Here is a 26,256-nt window from a genome sequence, read left to right as displayed (position 1 = left end):
ATCGACGCGTGGACGGCGGCGCCGAGTCCTGCTTCTCCGACGACTGGACACACGACGCGGCCCAGAACGAGGAGGCCGGGCCGCCGGGGTGTTCCACGGCCGCGTCGCCTGGCTCACGTGGATGCAGAACCGGCCGACCGGTTCCTCTGCAAGCTGAGAGATTACACTATTACAGCCTGAGCCGCATCGAGCTGCTTTCAAGTTGATTGCAAGGACTCTGAATCTTTCGTGTGTAGGCCAAGCCAACGGTTTTTTTTTTGAAACGTAAGGCAACGCTTTCACAGTATAGGATAACTGTCTAACCGAGGACGTACATAAGTTGCAAGTTAGGCTGTAAAATGCCACCGCTAGCACTTCATATGGTTGGGATAGATTGGAATGTAGAGAGATTTCAGCAGATCATAGACACATTTCATTAGCTGAAGAAAAAGGATTAATTTATTGATGCTTACTCCTAACAATAAAGAATGGCTAAGCATGACCCAATCCCCCTTCCTCTAACTTGCCCCCTCCCAAAATTTCTGGTTTTGTTACACCTAGCACTCTCTTGTCATGTCCAAAAGTTTGAATCTGTCACGATAACCACCGCGATGCTCAGCAGCAGACGAAGGAAGAGCGAGAACCCTTTCTCCCTTCCTGTTCTTAGTCTCCATATTGCAGATCCCATGGCGTCACTTGTCGGTGTTGTAGTGTTGTTTGCGCTGCCAGATTTGGTGTCGTTACCCAGCTGCTTACTGCATGACAGTGGACACCATTAGCAAAGGTCATGTGTAGAGGGAATTGTGATATGCAGCATCTGACCTAACACTTTGATATTCAGAAATACTCAGTACTTATGAATTGGTTAAACAGACTCTGTACAATGGTCATTCATGTTTCAGCAGACAGGGATGTCCAGTACAAGGTAATCTCAGATGCTACATTTTTTATCTGGAATAATTTAGCTAGTATCTTGTCAAGCTCTTAAGACTGTGTGATTCCTTCTATTTGTTTGTGTAAATGTTCTGCTAGATGATATCAGAGCAAATTGAAACCATCTGCTTGCATGCACAGCAGAGGGCCCCAAACCCATCATAATTCATAAACATATAGAGCTGGAAAGAAAGCAGTAGAACAGAACCATCACTACTATGTTGTTCATGTTTCTTTGGCATAACAATTATCCTATTTTACCCTAAATAAGCCTTGATACTTTGATACCAATAACAACAATCAGTTGAACAATATCATGGACGTTACACAGGAAAAGTTTCAGGAATTTACCTTCCAGGGAATAAGCAGTTGTCATGACCTGCACAGCAAAAGGTATCCATTTGTCAGGAAGCAGAATGGAGGTTCAAGATACTTTTTACATGACATTTGTAGAAGATTGAAGGAGAATTTAAATATATGAAATCAACAAACAAGTCTGACATTCTTAGGCGTTTTGAACGCGAGATGCTCAACAAAATCCTTCACATTCCCGAGGATACTAAGAAAAGAGGGCCGAATTTCAAAATTAGGATACACCTGTAAACAATGGATACAAATTATCGATCACAAGATCTTCAGGACCACTTAAGGTAAGAATGGTCCACATTAGCAGATAGTACATTACTACAGAGAAGGCCACATTGCGCGCTGTGTGATTTGGAGAAGCTTTGACCTCCCTCCTCAGAAATACCATGGTGAAGAAGGCAGACTTGCAGTAAGCCAATCGCTTTGCCAATAGGTCTGGGACACCACACTAGAAGAACAAAGCTCCTTGTTTCCCCTGATGTTTAAAGGCCAAAATCCAACTCCAACTCCAACTATCCCTTCTAAAATGCATCCTTTGATGATGAGCAGAGCTTCAATTCAGTACTTACAGGGCACATAAACCACCAAATGCCTACAGCCCAGACTTGGTGTCCATCCACCAGCATTAGCTGCCTTTGGAACATGGTTTATATGACACAATACTCAAAAGCAACCATGGAGAAAAATGCAGATCCAGCGCCATACCCATCCTCATGTGTCCAGACTCCAGTCCAGGTGATAATAATACTGCTCCCCATACCAGACAACGCTACCTGCTCGCAGCACTCGGCTCCAGCTGGCCACTTGCATGGATCGTCGCTTTGTCTTGATCCCGCATCGCATCACCACCAAATACAAAAGGCTTAGAGGACATGCATCCAGATCCAAGAGATTCCAGCCTGCGATTTTCTCCTTTGTCCTGTTCCTCTCCCCTTGCCTTTTTCTCTAAGATAACAGTGTAGCCCTTTTCCACATGGCAAGGGTAACTGTCTGTCCTAAGACAAGGGTAACCGTAACTTGCCAGTTGCCCTGCCCCACCAACAAGAAGGCTTTCAGCTCCAGCAGGGTTAGCTCAATGCAATTTCCGTGCCATTGGAGTGCAGGGGTCCATCCATGTAGCAAGAATGCCTGATTTTCTTTTTTACCTCACCATACACTCTGCGGTGGCCACCGTCAGAACATGCCCTAGCTTTGCAGAACTGGTCTCCAGAATTCTCATTGCTAAACAACAATGCCCAATTTCCCCAGGAAGTACACACAAGGCTACACTTGGCGATGCAAAGCTGTACTGATGCAGGAGCATCTGCAGGAAATCATGGGCAGCATGAAGGATCTCCCGGTCCAACTTTATCTTTTGGAGCATGCATTACGCACATGAGCATTAGCCATGATTGAACTTTTGCCGAAAGATGAGGAAAAAGAAATTGTTCTCAGGTTTTTCTTTTCTCGGTAAACTAGAAGGCAACACCAATGTGGTCGAATTGTAGTGTTTCCAAAACATTCTTTTTTAAAAAGGAGAAGAAGAAGAAGAAGAAGAAGAATCCATTCCCACATTCTAACTAATAGCACGAATGACCTGGTGAAAGTGATGCTCTGATGCGACGACCGACGAGGCGCGCAAACGGGGGATGTCCCCTTGGCATGGCGCGCATGTGACGAGGACGCAAGCGTCGCTCCTACTCACATGCGCGAAAGGGGGAGTGATGATTCCTTTTTTGCAAGCTCGTGGGTCCTACGTCCCTCCGTCCGTCCTTCCTCTTTACCAAACGGAAATGGCCCGTCCGTCCAAACACGGCCATCCAACCAGCACGCTACGCTAGTACGCTACACGGTGGACGCCGGCAAGCACTCGCCCACCGGACTTGGCAGTGGCAGCGGCAGGGCCGCGGAGCGCCAGACAAATCTACAGCAAGGCCCAGCGCAGCTCCTGTCGGTTCCAGTAGCGAGCCGTGCCAAACTAAAGGTGCCGCTGCTACATGGACAGAATCTCACTGATGGGTCCGTCCGGGGTGGGGGGAATGGCACGAGTGGCTAGTGAGAAGTGACCTGGACCTGGACCTGGGTAGATTACAGTAGATCCCAATCGAGATCTCTCTCTCTCTCGCTGAAAATGGCACAGAGCCAAACGAATGATCTGATTTGTTCTGAGCTCATCATCTATCTGTTCAGTGCTTGATTATATAGGTTATGTTATGTCCTTCCCCAAACCCAACCAAAGCACCCCAGGGCAAGAAACGTTGCTGAACCTAAACTCCTCCTGCCCCTACGGCCCTACCGAACCTACTAGGAAAAGCAACCTTTCTCCTAACTATCCAGCCAAAGGACGGACCGAGCAAACAAACTTTCCATGCCAAAATCCAATGGCGTTCCCATGAATGCCGTCACCTGCTTTCCGCGCGTGACAATGGCGTCGCTCCTACCCCCCGAATCCACGCCGAAATCTTCAGGATTTGCGTCCCCATTGATTGACCCTAGAAGTAGAACCCCAGAACACCAACGCCATTGATTGACAAGCTGCAGCTCGCGAAGCCGCACGGGGTCACGGGGAACTACGCGAGCTACTGGGTGACTAGTCAGGACATTAAAGAAGAGAAATTTAGGACTGAAGCGGACGAGGAGAAGCCCGGGGGGGGGGGGGGTGGGGGGGGGGGCGCGGGCGAGCGGCGCCGGGGAGGCGAGAGGGAGTTCAGAGAGAGTCGGTGTTAGTGGACACAGTGACAGGAGAGGAGGAGGACAATGCAACTCACTGGGATCCGTGGTGGTGACCATGCCGGCGCCCTGGAAGTAGCATGACCCGGCGGCGCGGCCCTGGGACTGGTAGTAGGCGTCGAACGCGTACGACGCGTGGCTGCGCACGTCGTTGGGCAGGTAGCACCCCTGCCCGGGCTGGATCGCCGTGCAGTCGGCGCGCCCGGGGCCGCACGCCCAGTCCATGGCCGCCTGCACCGCCTTCTCGTCAGCGTCGTCGGCCGCCACGCAGAAGGACCGATCCGTCGTGTCGTTCGCCAGGAGCCCGCCGGCGCCCGACACGTGGAGGAGGTACACGGGGGTGCCGTTGCCGTAGAACAGGCCCCAGTTCGCCTCCGACACGGGGCCCGGCCGGAGGTCCTCGTTGAAGAGCTCGTAGATGTAGGCGCTGGACTGTGCCGCCGCGCCGGGGGCCATGGGCGTCCCAGGCTTGTCCTCCAGGACGTGCTTGATCAGGTTCGAGTTGTACGCGTCCGCGTTGTCTTTGGTTGCGTACGGCTCCGCCCGCCGGTCCCCGTACGACGGCCACCCCGTCTCCGTCACCAGGATCGGGACGCCGCCGCCGCTCACGTTGAGGTTCCGCACGGCCACGCGCACGGCGTCGAGCATCGCGTCGAACACGTTGGTGTAGTGGAGCAGCGTGTTGGGGTCCACCATCTCCAGCGACGGCGGCAGCGGCCGGAACAGCGCGTTGTCCAGCGGGATCACGCCGTTGCTCTGCATCAGCGAGTAGTACGGGTACAGGTTCAGCATCAGCGGCGCCGAGGTGTTGGCGAGGTGGGCGAGCAGCGGCGCGACGAAGGACTTGGCCAGGGACTGGTTGAAGAAGGCCTGCGACGGGGGGAACGGGTCCTCCACCACGGAGAAGGGCAGCGGCGTCGACACCGGGATGGAGGACAAGTTCGCCGCGGCGAGCGCGGCGGCGAGGGACCGGATGGCCGGGAGGAGCACGGGCAGCGCGGAGGGGAGCGCGGTCGGCACCTCGTCCCCGACGGCGATGGCGGAGATGACGTCCGGGGTGCTGGAGTTGACGCCCGCGAACGGGAGCACGCGGCGGGCCACCCACGCCGTGGCCGTCGCCGGGGAGGAGCCCAGCGCGAGGAGCTCGTCGTTGGGGACGCCCACGATGGCGCGCACCCCCGCGGAGGCCAGCGCCGACAGCAGGCGCGGGTCCGCGTCGTAGAGGCGCACGCGGGTGATGTGCTGCGCGCGGAGGAAGTCGGCCAGGTCCGACGGCGACAGCAGGTTCGTCACCGCCGTGCCGATGGTCACGCCCACGTACGGCTCGCCGTTCCCCGCCGCCGACACCAGCACCGGCGAGCCTGCGGTCGCGAGGGTCAGAGACAGAGCCGGCATTTGCGAATTGCGCAGGAAAGAAACAGAGCGCCCACCGAGCCAGAAACAAGAGCATGGCGGCGTCAAGATTCAAGAACGCGAAATCACATGGGCATGACTGCATGACTGGACGAGCGAGGAGAGGAGATAGAGCTTACAGTGAAGAGAGAGGAGGAAGAGGAGTGGGGTGAGCAAGCCGCAGCCGCTCCCTCCTCTGCTCCAGCTCCCCATTGGGAGTGCGCGCGCCCTGCCGCTCCTCCTCCTGCTGGTCCTGCCGGTCTCCGGGATTGCTTCGTCCGGCAAAGGCTGCTGCTTTCGATGCGCACTTGCTCGCTTTCTCCGGGAATCTCCTCCCCCGGAGACCGCAGCCCGATTTCTGCTGCGTGGGAGCGTGCGCGCCGGTGCTTCGTCCGGAGAAGAGGTTGGTGGTGCGGTGTCGGGGCAAAAGATGGGTTGGATTGGGAATTGGGAATTTTCGGGGCCGGGGGTTGGGAGTGGGTGGATTGCTGAATCTGGAACGGGGTGTTTTGTGCCTTGGTTGCTGGTTTTTTCTGGAGTTCGTCCGGTGATTAGTGTCGACTGCTCACTGGTTTTCGGTGGGAGGAAGGGACAAGGGAGCAGTGGGCCAGGGAGTGTGAGCCACCTGGGCTGTGGGGGCTGAGCACCTGCACAACAGCACAGGCAAGTCGTGTCAAGGATTGGCTTCGGTTATACTCTACACAAGGACACGGGGTACAGCTGAATTTTTACGGCAGCAATTCTTTTTTTTTGAAAAAGAACGGCAGTAATTCGTGCCCGTTGATATTAGACGACACTGGGAAAGAACAACGACTTTTTATCAGAAATGCAACTCCTTCAGTGAATTTCGTTGAGGCCTTGATCGTTTAGCCCGGCATCAGCCGGGTGCGGCCCCCATCCACGAGGGTCTAGGAAAGTTGCGTCACTCTTGGGAATTCTAGCGTGCATTCGATCCCCAAAGCCAACATACTGGCCACCGCCAACATAAGACCTTGTGATTTAAGATAACATGTTTTTAGGTATAGTCAAAGTTTAAAAATTATTTATAGATATTATAGTTAAAATTAAAATTATAGGCTTAGGATGTTTCCTTTAACTTTGAGTGCAGTATTTATAAGAATATATCATCTTAAATAAAAAAGGGTTACTTTCAATGTCTCAAAAAGAACGCGATTTTAATTTTCTCTTATTACATTTGACCAAGTATATATAAAAATAAAAATATATTTGACACCAAGTAAGTATTATTAGATTTATCATGTACCTATTTTGTGCCATTAATCTTGATAATCTTCACTATGAATATATTCAAACTTAATGTATTTTTGAGTTAGGACAAAACTAGAATCACATTCCTTTGATGAAAGTACTTTTCATAATGAACCTAGTAATGTCAATCTTGTATTGTCAGTCTATATCAATTTTAGATATTGATAACCAAAGGTTAAAAGGAGTTTGATATAGATCAAAAATATAGTTACATTTACGATGAGAGAAAGTACAAAGCAGCAGGTGTTGCGGTGAGTAAACGGAACGTGCCAGTTCAGGAGAGACCAACAGATGTGCAAACAATTAGCACTCCCAGGGAGGGGGGCAGGGACCCAAGAAACTCTCTGGCACTCCCGTACGCATTTAATTTGACAAGCACAGTCCCAATGAGGCAACGATAAATGACACGCTAGTTTCCCTCCACAAGACAGAAGTCCAGATTTGCTGTCCCTGTAGTATTTATTGGACGACGAGGTAGACTTGCATTCTTCAGCCAGCCAAGTGCCCAAGTTGCTTGCTGGGGCCAAACATTTGGTGATCAGTACAGTTAATAGCGTCATGCAGCCATTCCTTCGGTAACAAAATTCAAAAGGGACAAGAATACCATCAAGATATTTGAAAAAAAAATCTATGAAACTCAAAACATTTCTCTGGAAGCTCTTCAACTTTCAAGAGTTCAGCCTGCATTTCAACATTTCAACCAGCCATCTTGTGTGGTGTATGACGCAACTTGTGTTATTAGACAGTGTAACGCAACAGATTCTACAACCGCAGATCCAGGCGAAAGGAAACCATTGCGACCAAGGTTGCAACTTTGCTTCTAAGATGGATAGCATGCAGGATTTTTTTCCGTACCATTTTTGGAACAGTATTAGTACTTGTAACAAACTGAACTACAGCTAATTTCATATACAGCAATTTTCTAGAAGCTTCATTAGTGATGAATGTGTCAGACAGGACTTCCACCCTGCAATATTACTACAGCAGCCAGCAGGTGAACAGCAATAACAAACAGATGCAGTTGTGTGCCCACACATCTCCTGCCCGGTTGCTACATAGGGGAAAACCTTGCCATATGTGGGCCTACAAACACATCTCAAACTGTGAAATGAGTATTGCATTAATGTGCAGGATCAGGATGCTTTGGTACAGAAATCATGGTTGAAAGCGCAACAAGAAAAAAGGAAGCATACCTAGAACAATTTAGTAGATATTTCAGATATTAGGCTGGAGGGTGATGCTGCTGCATAACCATCTCATCGTGAAAGTAGATGGCTCACTTCTGACTAGGATCAGCAGGAGATAAACTCAAAGTTTTGTCAGTATTTCTGCGCCATTCCTAGTGACCAATATGGTATGCTCAAACTGAGCAGCCCAGCTACCATCAGCGGTGACAGTCGTCCATCCATCTTCCCATGTAACACACTCTGTTTTCTCCATCGTAAGTATAGGTTCTGCAGAATTGCATCAAGATCCTTTTAGCCTGATGTGAAATATTATTTTAGGCAAAGTGTTGGAACTCTTTGTTGGAATTTTTGAATCCAGCTAATTATAGCCTTGCACAGATCACAATCAGGCAGGCCTTTAGGCAAAATTATTGATTTGATTGCCTAGATTAGCTATCTAGCAATAGCACTTAACTAGGCCACTAGGGTAGCTACCCATGTAAATGGCTCCTGATTCTTTGCCTGTCATGTGCAATTGAAGCATCGCAATGCTTCAATGCTACTTATTGTGGAAATTCTCAAAACCTTTCTTCATTTACTCTTCATTTCCACAATATGTAAGAGCTGGTAAGACTAATTACCATGCCCAATTACCAGTATTTCAATTCAGACCCATGCCATTTCCTTTGTACCAATTTTTTTCCTCAAAAACATGTTCAAGCATGGGTGATATCTCCAGTAAACACCATTCCAAATGGCATTAACAAATTAACTGAAAATGGAGGTCCAAACATACAATAGAGAAGGAGAATGAATAGCACATACCAATTGTAAATATTTGACCCTCAACCATCCGCCCTGAGTTTTCGTTTGCTATAAAAACGAGAATTCATCAGTTTCATGTACACTCAGATTCATGCGTTATTTCAGCAGGACATTGGAGCTAATACTGGTCGCTCATCTTAAGATGGATAGGAAACGTCAAATTAGTAAAAATCCTTTGAAACAATACAAAGTACACCTAATGACAGCGTTGCCAATTTCTTTATAAAAAAATCTTGCTTCCATCTTCCTCGTGATAAATTAAGCTTGCATGTAACTAAACTGCTTACAACTATATATATCAGTCAATACAATCAAATGTAGGTTGAAAAAATGCCAACAATAAAGTAGGTTGAAAACATGTCAAAATTAGGTACTCTGTACTCACCATGATGAAGGATAAGTGGCTCAGAATGATACATAGTTCCAATTCCATGCCCAACAAAGCGCTCCACCACATAATAGCCATAAAAATAAGCAAGCTTGCTGAAATTGTGAGAACTAAAATAAGATGCATGTCATATCATAGAATAAAAGCAAATCAGATGCATGCTTTACAATAGAACAAAAATCAGCAGATGTTCAGGGGAAAAAGCTATTATCAGTTAAGTCAATTATCTGCTTTTTACATCTTCAACTGTTTTCTACATTTCCTCAAAGCAATAAAAGACTTGCAAGTGATGTTGTTTGGACTTTTCTAGGTTATGAAAGAGAGAAAGGACCGACTCTAATTAAAAATGACTACAAAAGAGGCACTAAATATCATGAATGGGTCCAACTCCTTCACCAAGGTAGATGAAGACTAGTGAAGGCCAAGTGGTGGCCTCACCCCTGCCACAATGTGTTCTAACAATAACACTTGATGCCACAAGATGTTCAGCTAACAGTTCAGGACTTCAGGCTAAATCTTTGGTCAACCTTTTCTTTTGATATATCACTGTGATCCATTTACACTCACGGCTTCTTTGTTCAGTGACCTTTCTTTCTGGAATGTTGAACTCTTTATCTTTTTTGTAATGTAACCAATTCTGAATAATTTTCTCGACTTAACAGTACCAACAACGAATCTATAAGCAAGAAAGAAAACGTGTGAATGTTAAGAAAGTTTAGATTGATAGTTTGTAGATGACAGAGTCATGAAGTCAAATTAGGGTGTCAAATTCCCTGCATTAAGCATCACGAACAAGGTGCTGGTAATCCCTTACTGTTTAGTTCGAAGTGATCCATTATTCGCAGTATGTTGGTCTTTCTTATTGCACTTTGTACGATTTAACTTGAGCTTATAAAAAAAACTAGAACTAGGTTGCAGTGTAAATAAGAAGAAATAGTCACCAGAATTAGAGTTCAAGAAGACATAGGTGGTGGGAGTGTACACCCACACCTCCTACCAACTGAGCTAGGCTCAATTCCTAACTTGAGCTTATGAGTAACACAATTTGTATCAAACAGCAAGTACTTGTAATAAAAAGAATTAGTTTTGCAACTTTATGATAAAGCAAAAAAAGGACCTTATTTTCTTGCCAATTTTTCTGTAGTTCACACCATCCCTGCAGACAGAAATGCCCTTCTCCAAGCATTCTTCAGCTGCCTGATGCAATAAGAAAAATCAAATATCATCTCCGCAAGTCCTGATGTCGGGAAGAATCGTCCAGTAAATAGAACACAAAAGAGAAAGAACTAATGACATGATCCAGATGGAAAATCCTTTTGGATCATTTGGCTTCAAGAGATCTATAAACATGACAAAATGTGCATTATGCAAACCTGAGCAGCTACTTGAGTATAGAATGAACCATCTCAAACATCAATAATGGCTTACCTTCAAAAAATGCTTGATAGAATCATCCACCTGTCCACATGCAAATGTTCTGGAGGTACCACCATGGTATCCCTGTTGAGGAATATATGAAACTTGTTAGAAATGGGAACTGGTCATCAAATTTTGATTATGCCAAATGTATCCATCATATATATGCTATTTTAGGAGAGATTTCTTACATTCAAGAACACATTTACATCAATATTTATAATGTCCCCAGTCTGCAGAAGAAAGAATATTTGTAAACGCATGATACTAAGGTACTACACTGCAGAGAGTGGGAAGACACAAGTTTTATTATCTGTAACCTGCAGCTGTGTTGAATCCGGTATTCCATGGCAGACACACTCATTTACTGACGTACATATACTTTTAGGGAATCCACAATAGCCAAGTGGAGAAGGATAAGCACCAGCCTCAATGATCATATTATGCACTGCGGTGTCGATTTCATTTGTGGTAACTGATGGCTGAGATGAGAGAAATAAATGCGATATTATTAATGTATACAAAAGAAACAGTTGAGATGAGAACACAGAGAAATTTAGTCATCTGCAGATGAATAAGTTTACCTTAACTAAAGTCCCAGCAAAGTCAAGAACACGGGCAGCAAGTTTGCAAGCAGCTCTCATTCCAGCAATCCCTTGAGCGTCATGTAGTTGACCCTTGCATAGTTCTGGCAGTCCTTTCGAACCAACATACAATGGTCTTGGAATGTGCTCTGGTACAGGAAGTTGTGGGGAGACCTTCCCACGCCTCAAAGGTGGCCTTTTCTTTGATTTCACTGAACTTTGCTCTTGTGACCTTCAAATGCGAAAGTGTATCATTAGTCTGTAAAAAAGATTACTAAATACGACACATAACATAAGTTGGTTACTCGGTGATTAGTTCAATGTAGAGCACCCAGAAACTGTGAGATCATCATGAGAAGTTCTGTATCAGCTAGTAGGTAGTCAAAGATACTGGAAACCCAGGATCCAGTACCTATGCCGAGTCTCACTACTGCTAAATGTCTTGATACAAAAAAAGCACGGCTAAGATCTTAAAACCAAACTAACATAGCAGTAGCAGACACTGTACTTTCTTATTTCCATGAGCTCATCTTCCACCCACGCCAGCCTACTTGACACAGTGAAGCATCGCTTTGGCACTATCAATCTCCCTGCAGCAAGGCAATGAGGTCTAATCAGTAAGGCACGGTTCTAGCATAGTAGCATACTGAACTCAATCAATTGTAACTTGCAAAAAGAATTCTTCTACTATAGCACTCCCCATGCCAACCACGAAATGATTCCAATTGCCCCCTTGAAAGAGTGGACGTGGAAGGCAAGCCAGATAGGCTTTTGAGGTAAAACAAGCCACATAGTTGCATGTGCAGAATCAAATTCAGAGATATGTGTATTATTCGAAGTGCCTGTAACCATGCAGGGCGTTAGGCAACAACCACGTCAAACCGACATGAATACAATGAGTGTTGCTCCTACGCGGCACAGGAGGAATAGAACCAAACAATAAATCTGTCTCTTGTACAGGTTGAACGAAATTACACAACTAAACAGGTGGCAGTCCGGTAAATTGGCTGGCAATTCAACTCAATTTCTCGCACCGAAACGGATATACGCCCACAGTTGTTCCGCAACCAACAACAGCCTAGATTATAGAAGTATAAAACACTTCAAATTCCGGAATAATAGTGGGCACCAAGGTGAGCCACCACATGATCTAGTATGAATGCTATTTAGTCTGGAGGAAAACAGACAGGAGAGCCAGCAACGAAGCTAGGTACTACGAATTGACACGCAGAGCCAGAGAACACTAACAGTGACAGGGCATTCGACTAGCGAGCAGAGAAGAGGGGGAGGGGGGAGGGGATAGTGGCTTTCCATATCCGTACCGGAGCGGACGGGGCGGAGAGGGGAAGCGAGTGGCCGGAAGCAGCTAGCCTCGAATGCAGCGGAGGGGCGCGCTCCCACGCCGGCGGCGAGCCCGGCCATGAGGAGCGGAACCCGATAGAGAGAGAAGCGACGACGCCGACGAGGGGGAGGGCTTTAGCCGTGAGGTGAAGGGAGCACTGGCGGAAGGGAAGGGGATAAGCCCGGCCACTGCGCACGCGACCCGTCCTTTCCTTACCTCGTCTACGGGCGGGCCTCATCCCTGGACGCTCCACGCGTCCCTTTTCCGCATCTTAAAGCACACTCAGGGCGCCACCGAGAGCCAGCGCACGGGACGGGCGGCCGCGCGCGCCGAGGCGGCTGCCGGCGGCGAGGTCACTCGCTGCGCCGTCCTTCCTCCCTGCACCTGACGGGGAGGCGCGGGGACCGCCGGCTGGCTGCGGGCTGAGAGCGGCGGCGCCGTGGCGGCCGCGGGCGAGGAGCTGCGGCGCCGGCACCTCCACCGGGCCGGGCGTGGGCGAGAACCAGCGGCCGCCGCGACGCGCGGAGGGGTGGCGCCCGGCGGGGACGGCCGCTGCTGCGCGCGGACGGCCGAGGCGAGGACGGGTGCCGAAGCGGCCGCTGGCAGGGTCGGCCGGCACGCTCCTCAAGCCCTGACAGCCCAAACAAGTAACGGCCCACCCACCCCGAGCAAGCAAACCCTAGTAAAACCGTCCGCCCCCACCCCACCAGAAAAATCTTTCCCGCCATTTCGTCCCCCAACACCACCCCGCCTCGCTCCGCCCCCAGATTCCTCGCCTTCCTCCCTCCCCAACACCACGCCGCCGGGCCACCACCCCCGCTCACCAGTTACCCTCGACTGCGCAGCGAGTGAACAGCGGCAGGGCGATGGAGGCAGAGATCCGCGCAGAGTTCGAGAGCAGCGGCTTCTCCATCGGGGGCGCCGGCCCCGAGGACGCCGCCCAGATCCTCTCCACGCGTAAGCGCGCACGCACGCCCCCACCTCCCCTCCTCTCTCCTTCTCCGCTTCTCGGTTGGCGTCGGTGTTGATCTGCGTTCATGTGGTTTTGTTTCAGTGCTGACCTACTGCATCAACTACAAGATGAGCCCCGGGGACCTCGTCTCCAACTGGGAGGTCTACTACCTCAACAGGTCAGCTCATCCCAGATGAGAGTATTGCCAATAACATCAATTTTAGCGTCTTTTGCAGATGAAATTAGGCCATCCATATTGTCTGTAGGTCATTTAGTGCTGTGCGTGGGGGGAAAGGGCACATTCTTTTGTGAAATTGGGTAGATAAACTGCTAAAACCAATGTAGCTTATTTTGCTGAACTTAATCGTACTCTTTACTGTTACCTTTTCTGAACTTCACCTCTTAAATGTTAGTATGTTCCAAAATTTGTCATTGTAAAGCAACTTGTATTTTCATTCTATTACATGATGCATCTAAAGAAACTGATAGAACTAATTTATGCAGGCAATTGGATGGCTTAAAGCTCGAAAGGTCATATGTTGATGGTTTTCTTTCACACCTTCAAAATGAAGTTAAAGAGAGGCTAATAGAAGAAGAGGCCAACCTTCACGTTTACTCCAGTAATGATGTTGACATGTTAGTTCCACATATCATATTCACTTATATGCATGGTTGTCACAGAAGTACCTTTGTTATGTCACTGCCTAGGAAATACATAATGTAGAAGTAACTGTTGCAGGCTCTTTAACAATTCACATGCAGATGAAGCGGCATTTCTTGACACACCAGGCTCTAAACAGGAAAAGCCACCTGGAGAATCATCTAACACTGAGTTGACTCCTCTGACAAGCGACAGACCATCATCCAGCAGAATGGCCAAAACAAATGGTGACCGTATCACCCCTTTTGCCACACGAGTAAATAAATTTACTCAACAGTACGTTCTTAATTCTGATAATGCGGCTATCATGCCAAGTAAACATGAGGCTGAAACCACAGAAGATGAACTAATTAGAAGAATTCAGCCAAGTCAAAGATGTTCCTTACAAGTTCAGCGCTCACAGCCTGAAACAGGTTGCAGGTTCATGTATGACAGAATGGAAGACAGAGTAAGGGCACTGCTAATTTGTTTTCTTGATTGTGTTTAGCGGCTGCTCTTTGACTGCATTCCTTTTCCAGTTTAACTACTTGGAAGATCGGATACGAAAATCGGCAACCTTGTTTTCTGCATCTGGGTTATGTGGAGAACCTGCAGATGCTACCCTTGCTTCAGAGGTAAGTGCAAGGCACCTTAGTTTTGCTCTGTTAACTACTTATCTCAGCACCATCCCTTTCCTTGGTAGCATAACCAATTATTTGCCCTCTGCAGGAGAAAATGTTCGCAATCGGCATGGTAACCTGTGATGGGGAAGGTCGTCTGAATGAAAAATCTATCTTGCTACAGGGCAGGTTAGCGTGCTTCTTGGGCCCATTCATGTGATGATTTTTGCTTTGTCACCATTTTGTTATTTCTTTTGGCTAACTACACCAACATCTTTTGCTAGTGTTGAGCACTCAAGGGGAGAGCATGTGCGCCTTGACTTGAAGGATCTCGATCACTTCTCTTTGTTTCCTGGGCAGGTAGGTGCATACAGTTTTAATGCCATATACATTATCTACTGAATCAAATTAACGCAAAGTTAAATAACAGGTGGTGGGTATTGAAGGCCACAATCCCAGTGGACACTGTTTCGTTGCATCAAAATTGATTGATTTGATACCAGTCTCTGTGGATGCTCAACTTCCTAGTGCTAAGAAACAAGCTGTTGATGATGGAAGCCACCACCAAAATTCTGACGCTGGCACTCTGTCAAGAGCATTGTCATCGGTTAGTTCCTTTCTGGTCTTTGGAAAAAAAATGCTGTACCAAACATATCTGTTTAACAAACAATTGTTGTTATTTCATCCAAGCTTGAGCTAGTATCAGTTCGTTGTTCTTCTATTTTGTTTTCCCCCTATGTATAAACCGTATGTTTATACTTTCTTCATTTACTACATTAATGTGCTCAATGATAGGAGAGTTGGCCACACATTAATAATTTAGATGCCACTTGATCTTAGGATTTTGCAGTTATTGCTTATCTTTGAATAATTCGTGTTTTTATAGGTCATCGCGGCAGGTCCCTACACAACAACCGATAATCTGTTGTTTGAGCCATTGCAAGAACTTCTTTCATATGCTTGTCGTAAGCAGCCTCAACTGCTCATATTGGTGAGTCCTTTTCAATCCTTTACATGAAACAATGCATGCATATTTGTAATATTCTGCTACTGTACATACCGATTGATTCTCTCTCTTTTGCAGATGGGACCCTTTATTGACTCTGATCATCCTGACATAAAAAAGGGAACTGTTGACCAGTCCTTTCATGATATTTTCTATTCTGAAGTTCTGAGAAAGGTAGGTAAATGCTGATTTCTGAAGATGTTATGCTGGCACATTGTCAAATGCAAGAGTAATTCGTCTGTTATATACTTTTGTTCAGATTCAAGACTTTACCCAATATTTGGGGAACACTGTTCGTGTAATTCTCATTCCATCTGTGTGTGATGCTCACCATGACTTTGTTTTCCCTCAGGTTTGTAGTTTTCCTTATTGAGATTCAGATCTGATTTAACAATTATAAACATGTTGTTGTATCATTACATTTTAACTAGTATATGCATAGTTCGATGTAAATTTGGCTGAGAGATTTACTTCATGTTTACTACAATCACCTAGGCTTGGTGGTCTGATACTTATGCAGGTGCATTGTGTTATTGTTATTTAAGCATTGTTAATGTTCTCAGCACATGCATCTCTAATGGTATATTTGTATTGTTGCTTACATGCAGCCTGCATTTGACTTGAATGTACCAGAAGATATCACACATCAGGTATATCCATTACTTTGTAGGATTGACCTTGTGAAGCATTTGATGATTATATCCCTTTGTTTTAAAAAGGTTTACGTACATTGTGCAGATTTCTTCTCTGGCAAATCCAAGTTTATTCAGTTCTAACCAGGTACACTACAATATAAACAGATGGAACAGTCTTACAGACAATATGTTATACATGTAATGGTTGGATGATGCAAAGTACATATGGTTGTCCTTTTCTAATATCTAATAGTGATGCCTTTATTCCAGTTAAATTATTTTTAGTCATTTAAAAAGAAAATTTGTACAGTTATTGCGATCTTAAGATGCTCATTTCCTGCATTTTCTATCTAGTTGTGGCGTTATCTAGATGCTTGGGGATTCCTAGACCTGAATGTTGCTGCATAGTTCCTGTGTCTGCACATAAGATATTTACCACAATTTGGGAACTTACTGGAAAATATGGCTTTCTTAATACATGCCATGCATATTGTGAATAAATTTTGTCTCATATGTTGTTATTGGAGTTTTTATATTTAACTTTATTCTTATCCAAAAATGTTTCTTTTCCGCTTTCCAGATACATTTTGGCTGTTGTACGGTGGACATCCTGAAACAGATCAGTGGTTTGGAAATTTCTCGCAAGCCACCTGCTGGAAAGCCTGGCGACAGGATTGGACGACTAGCAACGCACATATTAAAGCAACAAAGGTAACTCCATTTATTTATGCAGTCGTATCACTAGGGATGAATTATATTTGTAGTTTCAGAGTTCTGATGTCGGGCACTTCCTGCAGCTACTATCCTCTATATCCTCCTGCTAGTGGTGTGCCATTGGACTTCTCACTTGCTAATGAAGCCCTGGAGATCTCATCGACTCCAGATGTTCTCCTGCTTCCTTCCGATCTTGCTCCATTTGTGAAGGTAATTACAAGTTTATGACTGGCAATACATTTTATTGAAAAATTTAATGTGCATATATTTGAGTTTGGACCATCTGGGAGAACATCGTTGAAAACTGTAGATTCATATATTTGAGCACATTGTGTTTGCAGGTGCTCTCCCCTGGGGAAGGCAGCGATGATCAGAAACAGTTTATTTGCTTGAACCCTGGGAGGTTGGCAAAGGGTATTGGTGGGGGCACATTCGTGGACCTTTACTACAATGAGGACACCAGCAGGACGAACGCCTCCATCATCCGTATATAGTTTTACTGGCGCCGCATATCACCTGACATGAAAAGAGGCTGATTCTTCTGCTGTGGAAAATGTACCAAAGGTTTGTGGTCTTATTTGTCACCAGTGCCAGGAAGGATTGAAGTGCTCGGATTTATTTTTTATGGCAAGCATTGTTGGTGACATGTAAATTTTGCACGGAAAGCCATCTCACCATGTCATCACTTAGCGCATGGCGGCATTTCTGTTGTAACCAAGTACTGACTAGAAGATTGACATTATTGTCAACGCCCTTTGTGATGCTGCCTCGTTCAGTCTGAGAATGGCATTTTTCTATCCCCGGAGACCAGAGTGTTGGGTGTGATGAAACCAAATGTGGATCCAGTGTCACGTCCAAGAGGGCCGCTTGTTTTCTGAACCTGTTTTTTCTTCCTTTTCTGGTAGAGCTTATCTTATGTTTCAACGAAAAAAGCATACCGTGGTTGCTCTTATGCAGACATTTTCTGTTTCAGAATAAATCCTCGTGCAATACTGGTCGTTCCTATGCCTTTTTGAGGTGGAAAAAGGGATGAATTTTGGAAATAGATTTGTCTTTTGTGACTGGCGTTACCTGTCAGCAGGTGAAAAGTTTGGCTTGCATTGGGATGCTCATTGTGTTGGATGGTTAATAACCTAAGATTGGCTTATGTCCATGGCAGGGTTCCATGGAACCTATTATGAAATACAGTAGCAATTTATATGTTCCTATATTGCGGAATTGGACATCAGTGCTTGGGTTTGAGCCAGTACGAATTAGAATTTTGCTCGTGTCAATTCTGATGTCGATTGTTCTGCGAAATTTACATGTTCTGAACAGATTGTGTGAATTTACTCGTCTCATTCAAAGATCAAACACGGTGACAACATCCAATCCAAGCAATGGAAACATGAATTGTTATGGGCCTGGACAGCAAAATAAATGACTGGAAATGCTCCAGAACTGGTTATTGCTGCTTGCTGCTCTTCAGCAGCTTGCTTTAATTTCCTTCCTCTCCCTGAAGTATGCCAGCCACAGGCTGCCTGCCCACCCACAGGATGCTCACCGCTATCCCGGCGCCTATCACCACTGTCCACGACGCCCACGCCCTCGCCCACGCCGGCACGCGGCCGCCTCCGCCGTCGGACTGTAGAAGAACCTCGCCATCCTCACGAACCACGCCGGACCGAGCGCGGCCCTGGCGGCCGTGTACGCCGCGTAGAACTGTGGCGACAGCGCGGCGTACACCCGGGCGGCCAGCGGCGAGTCGCGCCGCCGCATGCCCGCCAGCGTCCACGCGTTCTGCGCGGCGCTTGGGGCACCTTCTAACACCATCTTTGAAACATGATTATGTGACGGTGGATTATCGGGGTGCCTTGAAAAGTGCAGACCACATCATCAACTACAACTGGTGCAATTATGTGCTGAGATCAGTGCTTGAAGTTGCACGTAAAGTACAATCCGGATGCCATCATGGGAAGGGGCCGATCACGCTCCCTGGGTGTAATCTGTTCCTGCGTGATCCCTCTCAATGCCGGAAAATAAAAGTAGCCGGCATCGAGAGTGGTACTAGTACGCAAGCATTGAGTTGCAGCAAACAGAAAGAACAGTCGCCCCGCTACGACCTGCGAGCGTGCATGTCCAACTCTTCGAAGCTAGTCCCTTCGAAGCCGAACCACACGGGCCACAATGCCGCGATCGATGCTGCTGCCAAGGTCCACAAAACAGCGCAGAAAAGGATCTGGGGATCTGCTCATGTGGTGTGTGTTGTCCACACTCCACCGGTCCCTAGTGGAACAGTTTCTGTACAGTACGTATGGTCCGTATCAACCCAGGGTAACAACCACCAAAGCATGTGTCAAATGACATTGACGGGTGAAGATGTCTGTACCTCCTCGGTCTCCTTTTTTTCTCTCTGTAGAGGCTATTAAGGGTCAGAAATCAGCATGGTGTGGGCCATCAATCTAGACAATCTTGAGATCATTCATCTGGAGTCTGGACTTAAATAAATACTTCAAGTTTTGGATTGGAACGCAAAACAAATAAACTAAGTTCGATTTTAAATCTCTTCCAATATGTGTAGATTAGAAGGGATCGTCCTCTATCCAAACAAGACCTCAAGTGATCCAATCGGCTAAACCGTCAGTTTTGCACCGGACAACCCATGTTTCACTGATCCTCGGTGTGTCACGAAGCAGCTTAGCTTGAATCCATACCAGGACCTCACCACGCACGCAGAGACCACACGTTTCTGCGTGTCGCTGGAGCTGTTAAGCAGTCGGAAGCAGCTCCTGTGTGTGCCACGCCTTGGTAGCTTAGCAGGCTGACAGCCCAGCTTGGTCAGCATCATCATGCATGTTGGCAAATATGAAACGCGTGCATGGACGGTATGCGCTACGCCATCTAGAAGAAGCGGTGGGGGGCATACGGCCGGCGGCGTAACCACTCAAAAGTTGAGAAAAAAACTGCAACCACTTAGCAAAAGAGCAGGTGAGCGAGCACCACCACACGGGGACGAATTCAGAAACTGCCGTGCAAGGCAGAAGGATACAGAGCGGCTGTGGAAGTCCCCGTCACATACGAACGCGACTGGGGAACAATACATATACACGCAAGTTGTAATCAGAATATCCACAGGGAGAGAGGGGACAAATACAGCAGTAGATGCCGTGATTTTGACGACCAGGGTAATTTATCTACTTATTTTATAAGAAAAAGACTACGAGTGTAAAAGGCACCAGCTTTATTTATTAATTGTTTTGCTATGTCTATGAAATAATATAATCGGGCTGATTGCAGTAGTGCACTGACCATTTTGATAAAAAGAATACGATAGGTGAGGAAAGAAAATCCACTTATGATTTCAACAATGTCCCTGGTATACCTATATGCTCCTTTTCAGGTCTCGGATGTAGTATATCTGAGTGGGTTGTATGTGAAATTTCAAATTGAGTTTCATATAGCATACTGCATATAAGTTGAAATCTCAAACGGTTTCTACCTCATCATGCTCTTTTTCTACGAAATACAATACTGACGCAGGCACTCAAAAATATACACGCATACTTATCTCTATAAATACACGTACCTAACCTCATCATACTCGCATGCTGGAATCTGTCAAATCTCGCGTGCGAACAAAAACTTGAAGGACAAACAATAATACTACACCCGGGAAAAAAAATCGTTCTAACGCTACTCCATTTCCCTCGATCTTCCGTTCTTGATCGCCATGAAAGCTACGCAAAAGACGAACGCAACCACTAGCTAATACTACCATCGATCACCTAGAATTTTTTGATAGCTAAATTGACCCCTGTGGCCAAAGATGCTCGCTTTTGACCCCCCAAGATCAAAGATCCCCGGCTGGCTGCCCCCAGACGCCAATCAGGAGCCAACCCAAACATACAGCCAGGTTCCATCTATAATTTATTCCTCCTTATCGCCGCCGCGCATGGCACACTTTCTGGCCTCCATGCCCAACCGGAATCGAGTTGCGCTGTCACCTTTCGCGACACCCACCGTGATTCTTCCCCGGCGACGGCACGGCGGGTCCACGTCCACTCCCGAAAAGAAGGCTCGCGGCGGCCGGGGGCGAGCCGGCGAGGCTGGCCCGGCGACCCCTGCGCAACCGCATCGAATCTTCGCGTCGGGTTCCGGCGATTAGCGCGTGGCAGCACTGGCGACAGGGGTCGGATGGAGTCGTAGGGTGATTAGTGACCTCGTTGTCGTCAGACTACATGTAAGTGCGGCGACGGCGAGCTGATGATGATGCACAGGTGGGATCCTGGAGAGGGATCTTCTGCGTGGCGGATCCACCGGCGGCAACGGTGTGGCTTGAAGGGAATTCTAAATTATTTGGCACGGCCGCACAGGGAATTATATATTTTTCTTAAAAAACAGGGGAATTAGAATTTCAAACATTAATGATTTCTTGCCACACAAATAGCAAGGTTTAGATCGCTCCATAGCTTGCTATAGAGTTATTGGTTATTTAACCTCCGTACCTCGCTGTACGGTTCTTTAATTTTGTCTGCTCGGCAATCTAAGACAAACTGTCTATTCTCGTGGCCGGTTGGACCCTTTTATTTTGAAGGAATTAAAATCTACTAATTTATTTATAGGATGAGAGATGAAAATTAATTCTACACCACAAAATTATATTTCTATTCCATAACTTATAGCACGCCTTTTGGCTCACTCATCTAAAGTAGAAACATAGCACATAAGTATTTAATATACAAATATATTTCATATATAATCATATTAGCTTAATAGATTTGTGTCTCAATTATGATTATTAGAATGGAATTCAATTCTAAGGTTCCAAACGAGGAGCATCTCCAATAGATTACTCATCCCTCTCTCTAATGCTAAAAAATTGATGTTTTGGTAATTGAAGGTGCTCTAATAGATTGCCAATCCAATCCCTAATACTTAAAAAAAATTGGCAATCACCAAAACGCATCTCCCTCCATCTTAAATGAAGGGAATTTATCCCTCTACATTGTTCTTGGTGATTGTATTTTAGTAGTCTGCTGCAGTAATCATTATAAAAAATACAAAAGTAATTATTGGTAATGGAGAAAAAATATATTTTAGGTGTTGGAGATGCTCATCGATATATGACACGTAAATGAAATTTACCTCTACCTATGACACACTGTGCATATGCAACGCACATGCCATTTGAGGCGGAGGGCTCGCGGCAGCATCGAACGCGAGGCAGCCACACACCCAGCCAGCTCACCTGCCATGTGGTCCCCACGCGGCAGAGGCCGGGCCTCCTCACGCCGCAGAAGTGACGCCACTGCTTCGATCGGCCAGGGAGAGCCTCCCGTGCGGTCGGCCAACCAGGCGCCGCCACGTGGCCCCGGAGGCTCCCGCTCCCGGAACCCGTCCAGGTGCGATGAACCCAGCCTCCCGCCCGAGCTATATGTAACCCACCCGCCCGATTCCACCCTCCACGCCACAGAAAAAACGCAGGAGTCCAAAACACATTTGCTCGGGAGAAATATTACCAGCTGCGAATTTTTTTTTCTCAAAGCCCCAGAGAGCTTCTATGGCTTCCGCCACCGCCTCCATCTCGTCGCGCCCCGCCGCCCTCCGCGATGTCAAAGGTGAGTTTAATCCCGCGGATTTTCAGAAGTTTTCTTTGCTCCAATTCCAATTTGATTGCTTATCTAGAATTTATCGGCTCCTGAGCTAGATGCTTCTGTTTGAATTTGGGATTCCGCAATTGGTTTGGGCATCCTGTGATGTTTCTACATGTGAAATGCTCGTCTTCGTGTCGGAATTCATCTGCATTTAGAGCAAGAGTTTGTAATTGCTCTAAAAATTTCTCTTTGTTCTGGCCGTGCAGCCGCGAGGATTGGAGCGGTGAGGCAGCAGGTGGCCGTGGCTCCGGCGGCGGCGGCCCGGGGCCAGCGCGCTCGGGCAGTGCGCCCGCTGCGCGCGGCGGAGCAGGGGAGGCAGCCGGTGTCGGCCTCCGCGGCCTCGGCGGCGCCGGTGGCGCCCGTGGCCGACGAGGTGGCGGCCCCCGCGGCGGTGGACTACGAGGCCCTGGCGCGTGAGCTGGAGGGCGCGTCGCCGCTGGAGGTCATGGATCGGGCGCTGGCCATGTTCGGATCCGAGATCGCCATCGCCTTCAGGTGAGCACAGTCTCCTGTCTCGTTCTCCTTGACGGGTTCGGATCCTTGCGGCTCCTCCCGCGTGCCTGTTAGCCTCCGCTACCGTTGGTTCTCGGTGGACTGGGTTTAGCCGCGGCGAGCTGCATCCGCTATGCTCGCCGCATCGCGGTATCTATCTGAACGTGTGGCCGTGGAGATTCCTACGGAGTAGTAGCCTGCACCATTTCGCGGGTCACTGAACTTTGGGTCCCACCAGTCTGCCTTTAAAACTGCATGAAACTCTTATCCATTATTATTGTTTTTCAGACTATAGATGATCGTAGATTCGTATTGTCAAAAGTGTTTATGGTCCTCAGATGCCCAAATCTGAACTCTAATAATGTTTTCTAACGCTAATCGGGTAATGGAATAAGGTAGCGAAGCCCGTTTCGTTCACCGCACATGCCAATGTACCTGGACGAGCCAAGCTTGTGAGGCGTCCAGGTTCACTGAATCTGGCGTCCAAGATTGCGTTCTGCCGTTCTCGACCGGAGGTCCGGAGCTAGAATCATGGCCCACCACCCACGCGCAACCGGACAAACTTGTTTGACTATCCGACGAAGCCAGAAAAGCCATGGCGTCCAAAAATCGATAGCGTCTGAATAGATTCCTTCTGGTCCTGTTCTAACAAACCCCTTCCTTTTGATAAGAGTGTGTGCTGCTCTCCGTGGAAACGGTTCCTCTGTCGCCCGTCCTCCTGACATTGGCTCACTGACGTGTGGGCCCGGTCCCACGCGTCAGTGTCCAGGGCGGACATCACGGAAGACTCGTCCGCTCTGTGTTGCCTGTTTTTCATTTCGGCCATGACATGGATGTGTCTCTCGGGACGTTTCCATCGGATAGATAGCCTCGCCACGATCGCATCAGATAAAAGCAAGCACCTCATGAACTGATCGCTCGTGTCGTGCAGTGGCGCGGAGGACGTGGCGCTGATCGAGTACGCCAAGCTGACGGGGCGCCCCTTCCGGGTGTTCAGCCTGGACACGGGGCGGCTGAACCCGGAGACGTACCAGTTCTTCGACAAGGTGGAGAAGCACTACGGCATCCGCATCGAGTACATGTTCCCGGACGCCGGCGAGGTGCAGGAGCTGGTGCGGACCAAGGGCCTCTTCTCCTTCTACGAGGACGGCCACCAGGAGTGCTGCCGGGTGCGCAAGGTGCGGCCGCTGCGCAGGGCGCTCAGGGGGCTCAGGGCATGGATCACCGGCCAGAGGAAGGACCAGTCCCCCGGCACCAGGGCCAGCATCCCCGTCGTTCAGGTATACATTACATCCTCTTGCATTCCATGTACTAGGATATTTGAACAATTGGATCTGTATTCAGATGGAGTTCAGTTTCTGATGTCTGATTGTGCAATTGGTGCCAATGCAGGTTGATCCCTCTTTTGAAGGCCAGGATGGCGGAGCTGGCAGCTTGATCAAGTGGAACCCCGTGGCCAATGTCGACGGCAAGGACATCTGGACATTCCTGAGGACCATGGATGTCCCTGTCAACTCCCTGCATGCTCAAGTAAGTTCAGCATTGCAGTTGCAGCTCAGCTTCCATGCATTGTGTTACGATCAGCTGTTTTTAGAAGTGCAGGTGACTGACAATCTCGATCGACTGTGATCTTCAGGGTTACGTGTCCATTGGTTGCGAGCCGTGCACCAGGCCGGTCCTGCCGGGGCAGCACGAGCGTGAAGGCCGGTGGTGGTGGGAGGACGCCAAGGCCAAGGAGTGCGGCCTGCACAAGGGCAACATCGAGAAGGACGCCCAGGCGGCGGCGCCCAAGTCCGCCAACGGCAACGGCGCGGCGGGCGCCCCGGACATCTTCGAAAGCCCCGCCGTCGTGTCCCTCACCCGCGCCGGGATCGAGAACCTGCTGCGCCTGGAGAACCGCGCGGAGCCTTGGCTCGTGGTGCTGTACGCGCCCTGGTGCCCCTTCTGCCAGGCCATGGAGGCCTCCTACGTGGAGCTGGCCGAGAAGCTGGCCGGGGCCGGCGTGAAGGTGGCCAAGTTCCGCGCCGACGGCGAGCAGAAGCCGTTCGCGCAGGCGGAGCTGCAGCTGCAGAGCTTCCCCACCGTGCTCCTGTTCCCGAGCCGCACCGCCAGGCCCATCAAGTACCCGTCCGAGAAGAGGGACGTCGACTCGCTCCTCGCCTTCGTCAACAGCCTCCGGTGAGAGGCCGCAAGGGAGCGAGAACCATCGTTCTCTGTCTGTGCCCGCATGATGGTGGCGTTGGCGTCGCTCCGTCTAGAATTGTACTTAGAGAGGGAGGAGGTATCCGAGAGAGGGAATTGGGGACGATAGGAAGAGAGGGAGGGGGTTCAGAAATACTTCAGATGGAGATGATGCATCTCTAGCTCCTGTCACTGCAAACGGTTGCAGGTAAACCTGAAGCCTGAGGTCCGGTGTCATAAGGCAAAAGGTCGAGGTTATTTGTGTGTACTTATGGCTAGTGGTGAGTTGGTGACAGAGGATTGTAAGGGTAAAATCAAATAAGAAAATCAGTTTTGGCAGCTCTTTAGGGCATCCGCAACGGTCATAGAGAGCCGCTCTCTATAGCAAGAGCCACATAGGATATAGCATGCAGTATAGATGATCTACACAATAATCATACTATAGCACACAATTTTCTAAAATTAGTGGGGTGCACCTTTCTCTCTCCGTTTTCATCTTCGTCCTCTGCCTCCGCAGGACGAGCGGCCGCCGGCTGCCGGCGCCCCCGAACGGCCTCCGGCCGCCTCACCCAGCCACCGCGGCGCCGCCCGATCGTCGCGGCCCCGCCCGGCCAATGGCTCCTCGCCCCGCCGCCGCGGCCCCGCAGCCCCGCCCTGCACCGCGGCCCCGCTCGACGGCAGCTTTCTCGGCCAGTCGCGCCGCCTCGCCTTGCTCAACCGCGCCACCACGGCCGTCTCCTCCGGCGCCAGCGGCTCCGCGCAGCCGCGCACGGCCTCGCCCCGCTCGACCGAGGCCGTCTCGACCGGCAGCGAGCCCCTCGCCCGGAGCCGGCGGCTCCGCGCACCCGCGCGCGGCCTCACCCCGCTCGACCGAGGCTGGGCGCCGGCGGCTCCGCCCCGCCGCGCCGCCTCGACCGGCTGCGGCGGCCCCGCCAACTGTAGCACCGCCCAGCCACGGCTGCCTTGCCCGCTTGTTCGGCTAGGATGGCGAGCGGCGCTAGCTCGCGCCCATCC

General features: G+C 48.7%; 4 protein-coding genes across 10 annotated transcripts; 2 read left to right on the top strand and 2 right to left on the bottom strand.

The window, feature by feature from the left end:
• Positions 1 to 415: 415 nt before the first annotated feature.
• On the bottom strand, positions 416 to 5,946 carry LOC112883248 (glucan endo-1,3-beta-glucosidase 1-like). Its single transcript, XM_025948519.1, has 4 exons — positions 5,520 to 5,946; positions 4,026 to 5,348; positions 1,264 to 1,291; positions 416 to 734 (listed from the first exon to the last, which is right to left on the bottom strand). Exons 1-4 carry the CDS (start codon positions 5,590 to 5,592, stop codon positions 551 to 553), a joined length of 1,608 nt encoding a protein of 535 aa, XP_025804304.1. The 5' UTR covers positions 5,593 to 5,946; the 3' UTR covers positions 416 to 550.
• Positions 5,947 to 6,929: 983 nt separating this feature from the next.
• LOC112880121 (methionine aminopeptidase 1B, chloroplastic-like) lies at positions 6,930 to 12,896 on the bottom strand. 5 transcript variants are annotated; one of them, XM_025944611.1, is made up of 11 exons: positions 12,350 to 12,570; positions 11,536 to 11,617; positions 11,028 to 11,259; positions 10,764 to 10,925; positions 10,635 to 10,676; positions 10,456 to 10,527; positions 10,145 to 10,224; positions 9,025 to 9,122; positions 8,640 to 8,687; positions 7,842 to 8,102; positions 6,930 to 7,165 (listed from the first exon to the last, which is right to left on the bottom strand). In XM_025944611.1, the coding sequence occupies exons 1-10, from the start codon at positions 12,447 to 12,449 to the stop codon at positions 7,957 to 7,959; spliced, it is 1,062 nt and encodes a 353-aa protein (XP_025800396.1). In that variant the 5' UTR covers positions 12,450 to 12,570; the 3' UTR covers positions 6,930 to 7,165; positions 7,842 to 7,956. The 5 variants fall into 5 exon arrangements, with proteins under 5 accessions (XP_025800396.1, XP_025800397.1, XP_025800395.1 ...); XM_025944612.1 differs by lacking the exons at positions 6,930 to 7,165; positions 12,350 to 12,570 and adding exons at positions 7,278 to 7,731; positions 12,586 to 12,896; XM_025944610.1 differs by lacking the exon at positions 6,930 to 7,165 and adding an exon at positions 7,278 to 7,749.
• Positions 12,897 to 12,986: 90 nt separating this feature from the next.
• On the top strand, positions 12,987 to 17,979 carry LOC112880120 (DNA polymerase alpha subunit B-like). Of its 3 annotated transcripts, none has more exons than XM_025944607.1 (16): positions 12,987 to 13,326; positions 13,424 to 13,499; positions 13,826 to 13,941; positions 14,084 to 14,430; positions 14,501 to 14,596; positions 14,691 to 14,770; positions 14,866 to 14,941; positions 15,012 to 15,188; positions 15,468 to 15,572; positions 15,666 to 15,761; positions 15,847 to 15,939; positions 16,196 to 16,237; positions 16,326 to 16,367; positions 16,803 to 16,933; positions 17,020 to 17,146; positions 17,278 to 17,979. In XM_025944607.1, the coding sequence occupies exons 1-16, from the start codon at positions 13,236 to 13,238 to the stop codon at positions 17,428 to 17,430; spliced, it is 1,848 nt and encodes a 615-aa protein (XP_025800392.1). In that variant the 5' UTR covers positions 12,987 to 13,235; the 3' UTR covers positions 17,431 to 17,979. The 3 variants fall into 3 exon arrangements, with proteins under 3 accessions (XP_025800392.1, XP_025800391.1, XP_025800393.1); XM_025944606.1 differs by having other exon boundaries at positions 13,826 to 13,957; positions 14,061 to 14,430; XM_025944608.1 differs by lacking the exon at positions 12,987 to 13,326 and having other exon boundaries at positions 13,467 to 13,499; positions 13,826 to 13,957.
• A 4,412-nt stretch (positions 17,980 to 22,391) lies between these two features.
• Positions 22,392 to 25,594, top strand: LOC112881988 (probable 5'-adenylylsulfate reductase 1, chloroplastic). The gene is made up of 5 exons (XM_025946927.1): positions 22,392 to 22,533; positions 22,776 to 23,064; positions 23,993 to 24,341; positions 24,454 to 24,591; positions 24,698 to 25,594. The coding sequence occupies exons 1-5, from the start codon at positions 22,476 to 22,478 to the stop codon at positions 25,241 to 25,243; spliced, it is 1,380 nt and encodes a 459-aa protein (XP_025802712.1). The 5' UTR covers positions 22,392 to 22,475; the 3' UTR covers positions 25,244 to 25,594.
• The last annotated feature ends 662 nt before the right edge of the window (positions 25,595 to 26,256 follow it).

The sequence above is a fragment of the Panicum hallii genome, chromosome 2 (assembly GCF_002211085.1).
Source record: "Panicum hallii strain FIL2 chromosome 2, PHallii_v3.1, whole genome shotgun sequence".
NCBI lineage: Eukaryota > Viridiplantae > Streptophyta > Magnoliopsida > Poales > Poaceae > Panicum > Panicum hallii.
The sequence above is the reverse complement of the archived record's forward strand: the minus strand, read 5'-3'. Positions and strand labels throughout refer to the sequence as shown.

What these genes read in the sequence shown, in the direction of transcription:
- LOC112883248 (XM_025948519.1), bottom strand. Translation starts at nt 5,592, where the DNA reads ATGGGGAGCTGGAGCAGAGGAGGGAGCGGCTGCGGCTTGCTCACCCCA. An exon ending in CTTCCTCCTCTCTCTTCACT is followed by an intron (nt 5,349 to 5,519) that starts GTAAGCTCTATC and finishes TCGCGACCGCAG; the next exon opens with GCTCGCCGGTGCTGGTGTCG. An exon ending in AACTGCTTATTCCCTGGAAG is followed by an intron (nt 735 to 1,263) that starts GTAAATTCCTGA and finishes ACTGTCATGCAG; the next exon opens with TAAGCAGCTGGGTAACGACA.
- LOC112880120 (XM_025944606.1), top strand. Translation starts at nt 13,236, where the DNA reads ATGGAGGCAGAGATCCGCGCAGAGTTCGAGAGCAGCGGCTTCTCCATC. An exon ending in TCCAGTAATGATGTTGACAT is followed by an intron (nt 13,958 to 14,060) that starts GTTAGTTCCACA and finishes TAACTGTTGCAG; the next exon opens with GCTCTTTAACAATTCACATG. An exon ending in GTTTATTCAGTTCTAACCAG is followed by an intron (nt 16,368 to 16,802) that starts GTACACTACAAT and finishes TCCGCTTTCCAG; the next exon opens with ATACATTTTGGCTGTTGTAC.
- LOC112880121 (XM_025944611.1), bottom strand. Translation starts at nt 12,449, where the DNA reads ATGGCCGGGCTCGCCGCCGGCGTGGGAGCGCGCCCCTCCGCTGCATTC. An exon ending in ATGTAAATGTGTTCTTGAAT is followed by an intron (nt 10,528 to 10,634) that starts GTAAGAAATCTC and finishes ATTCCTCAACAG; the next exon opens with GGATACCATGGTGGTACCTC. An exon ending in GCCACTTATCCTTCATCATG is followed by an intron (nt 8,688 to 9,024) that starts GTGAGTACAGAG and finishes TCGTTTTTATAG; the next exon opens with CAAACGAAAACTCAGGGCGG.
- LOC112881988 (XM_025946927.1), top strand. Translation starts at nt 22,476, where the DNA reads ATGGCTTCCGCCACCGCCTCCATCTCGTCGCGCCCCGCCGCCCTCCGC. An exon ending in CGCCCTCCGCGATGTCAAAG is followed by an intron (nt 22,534 to 22,775) that starts GTGAGTTTAATC and finishes CTGGCCGTGCAG; the next exon opens with CCGCGAGGATTGGAGCGGTG. An exon ending in TCAACTCCCTGCATGCTCAA is followed by an intron (nt 24,592 to 24,697) that starts GTAAGTTCAGCA and finishes TGTGATCTTCAG; the next exon opens with GGTTACGTGTCCATTGGTTG.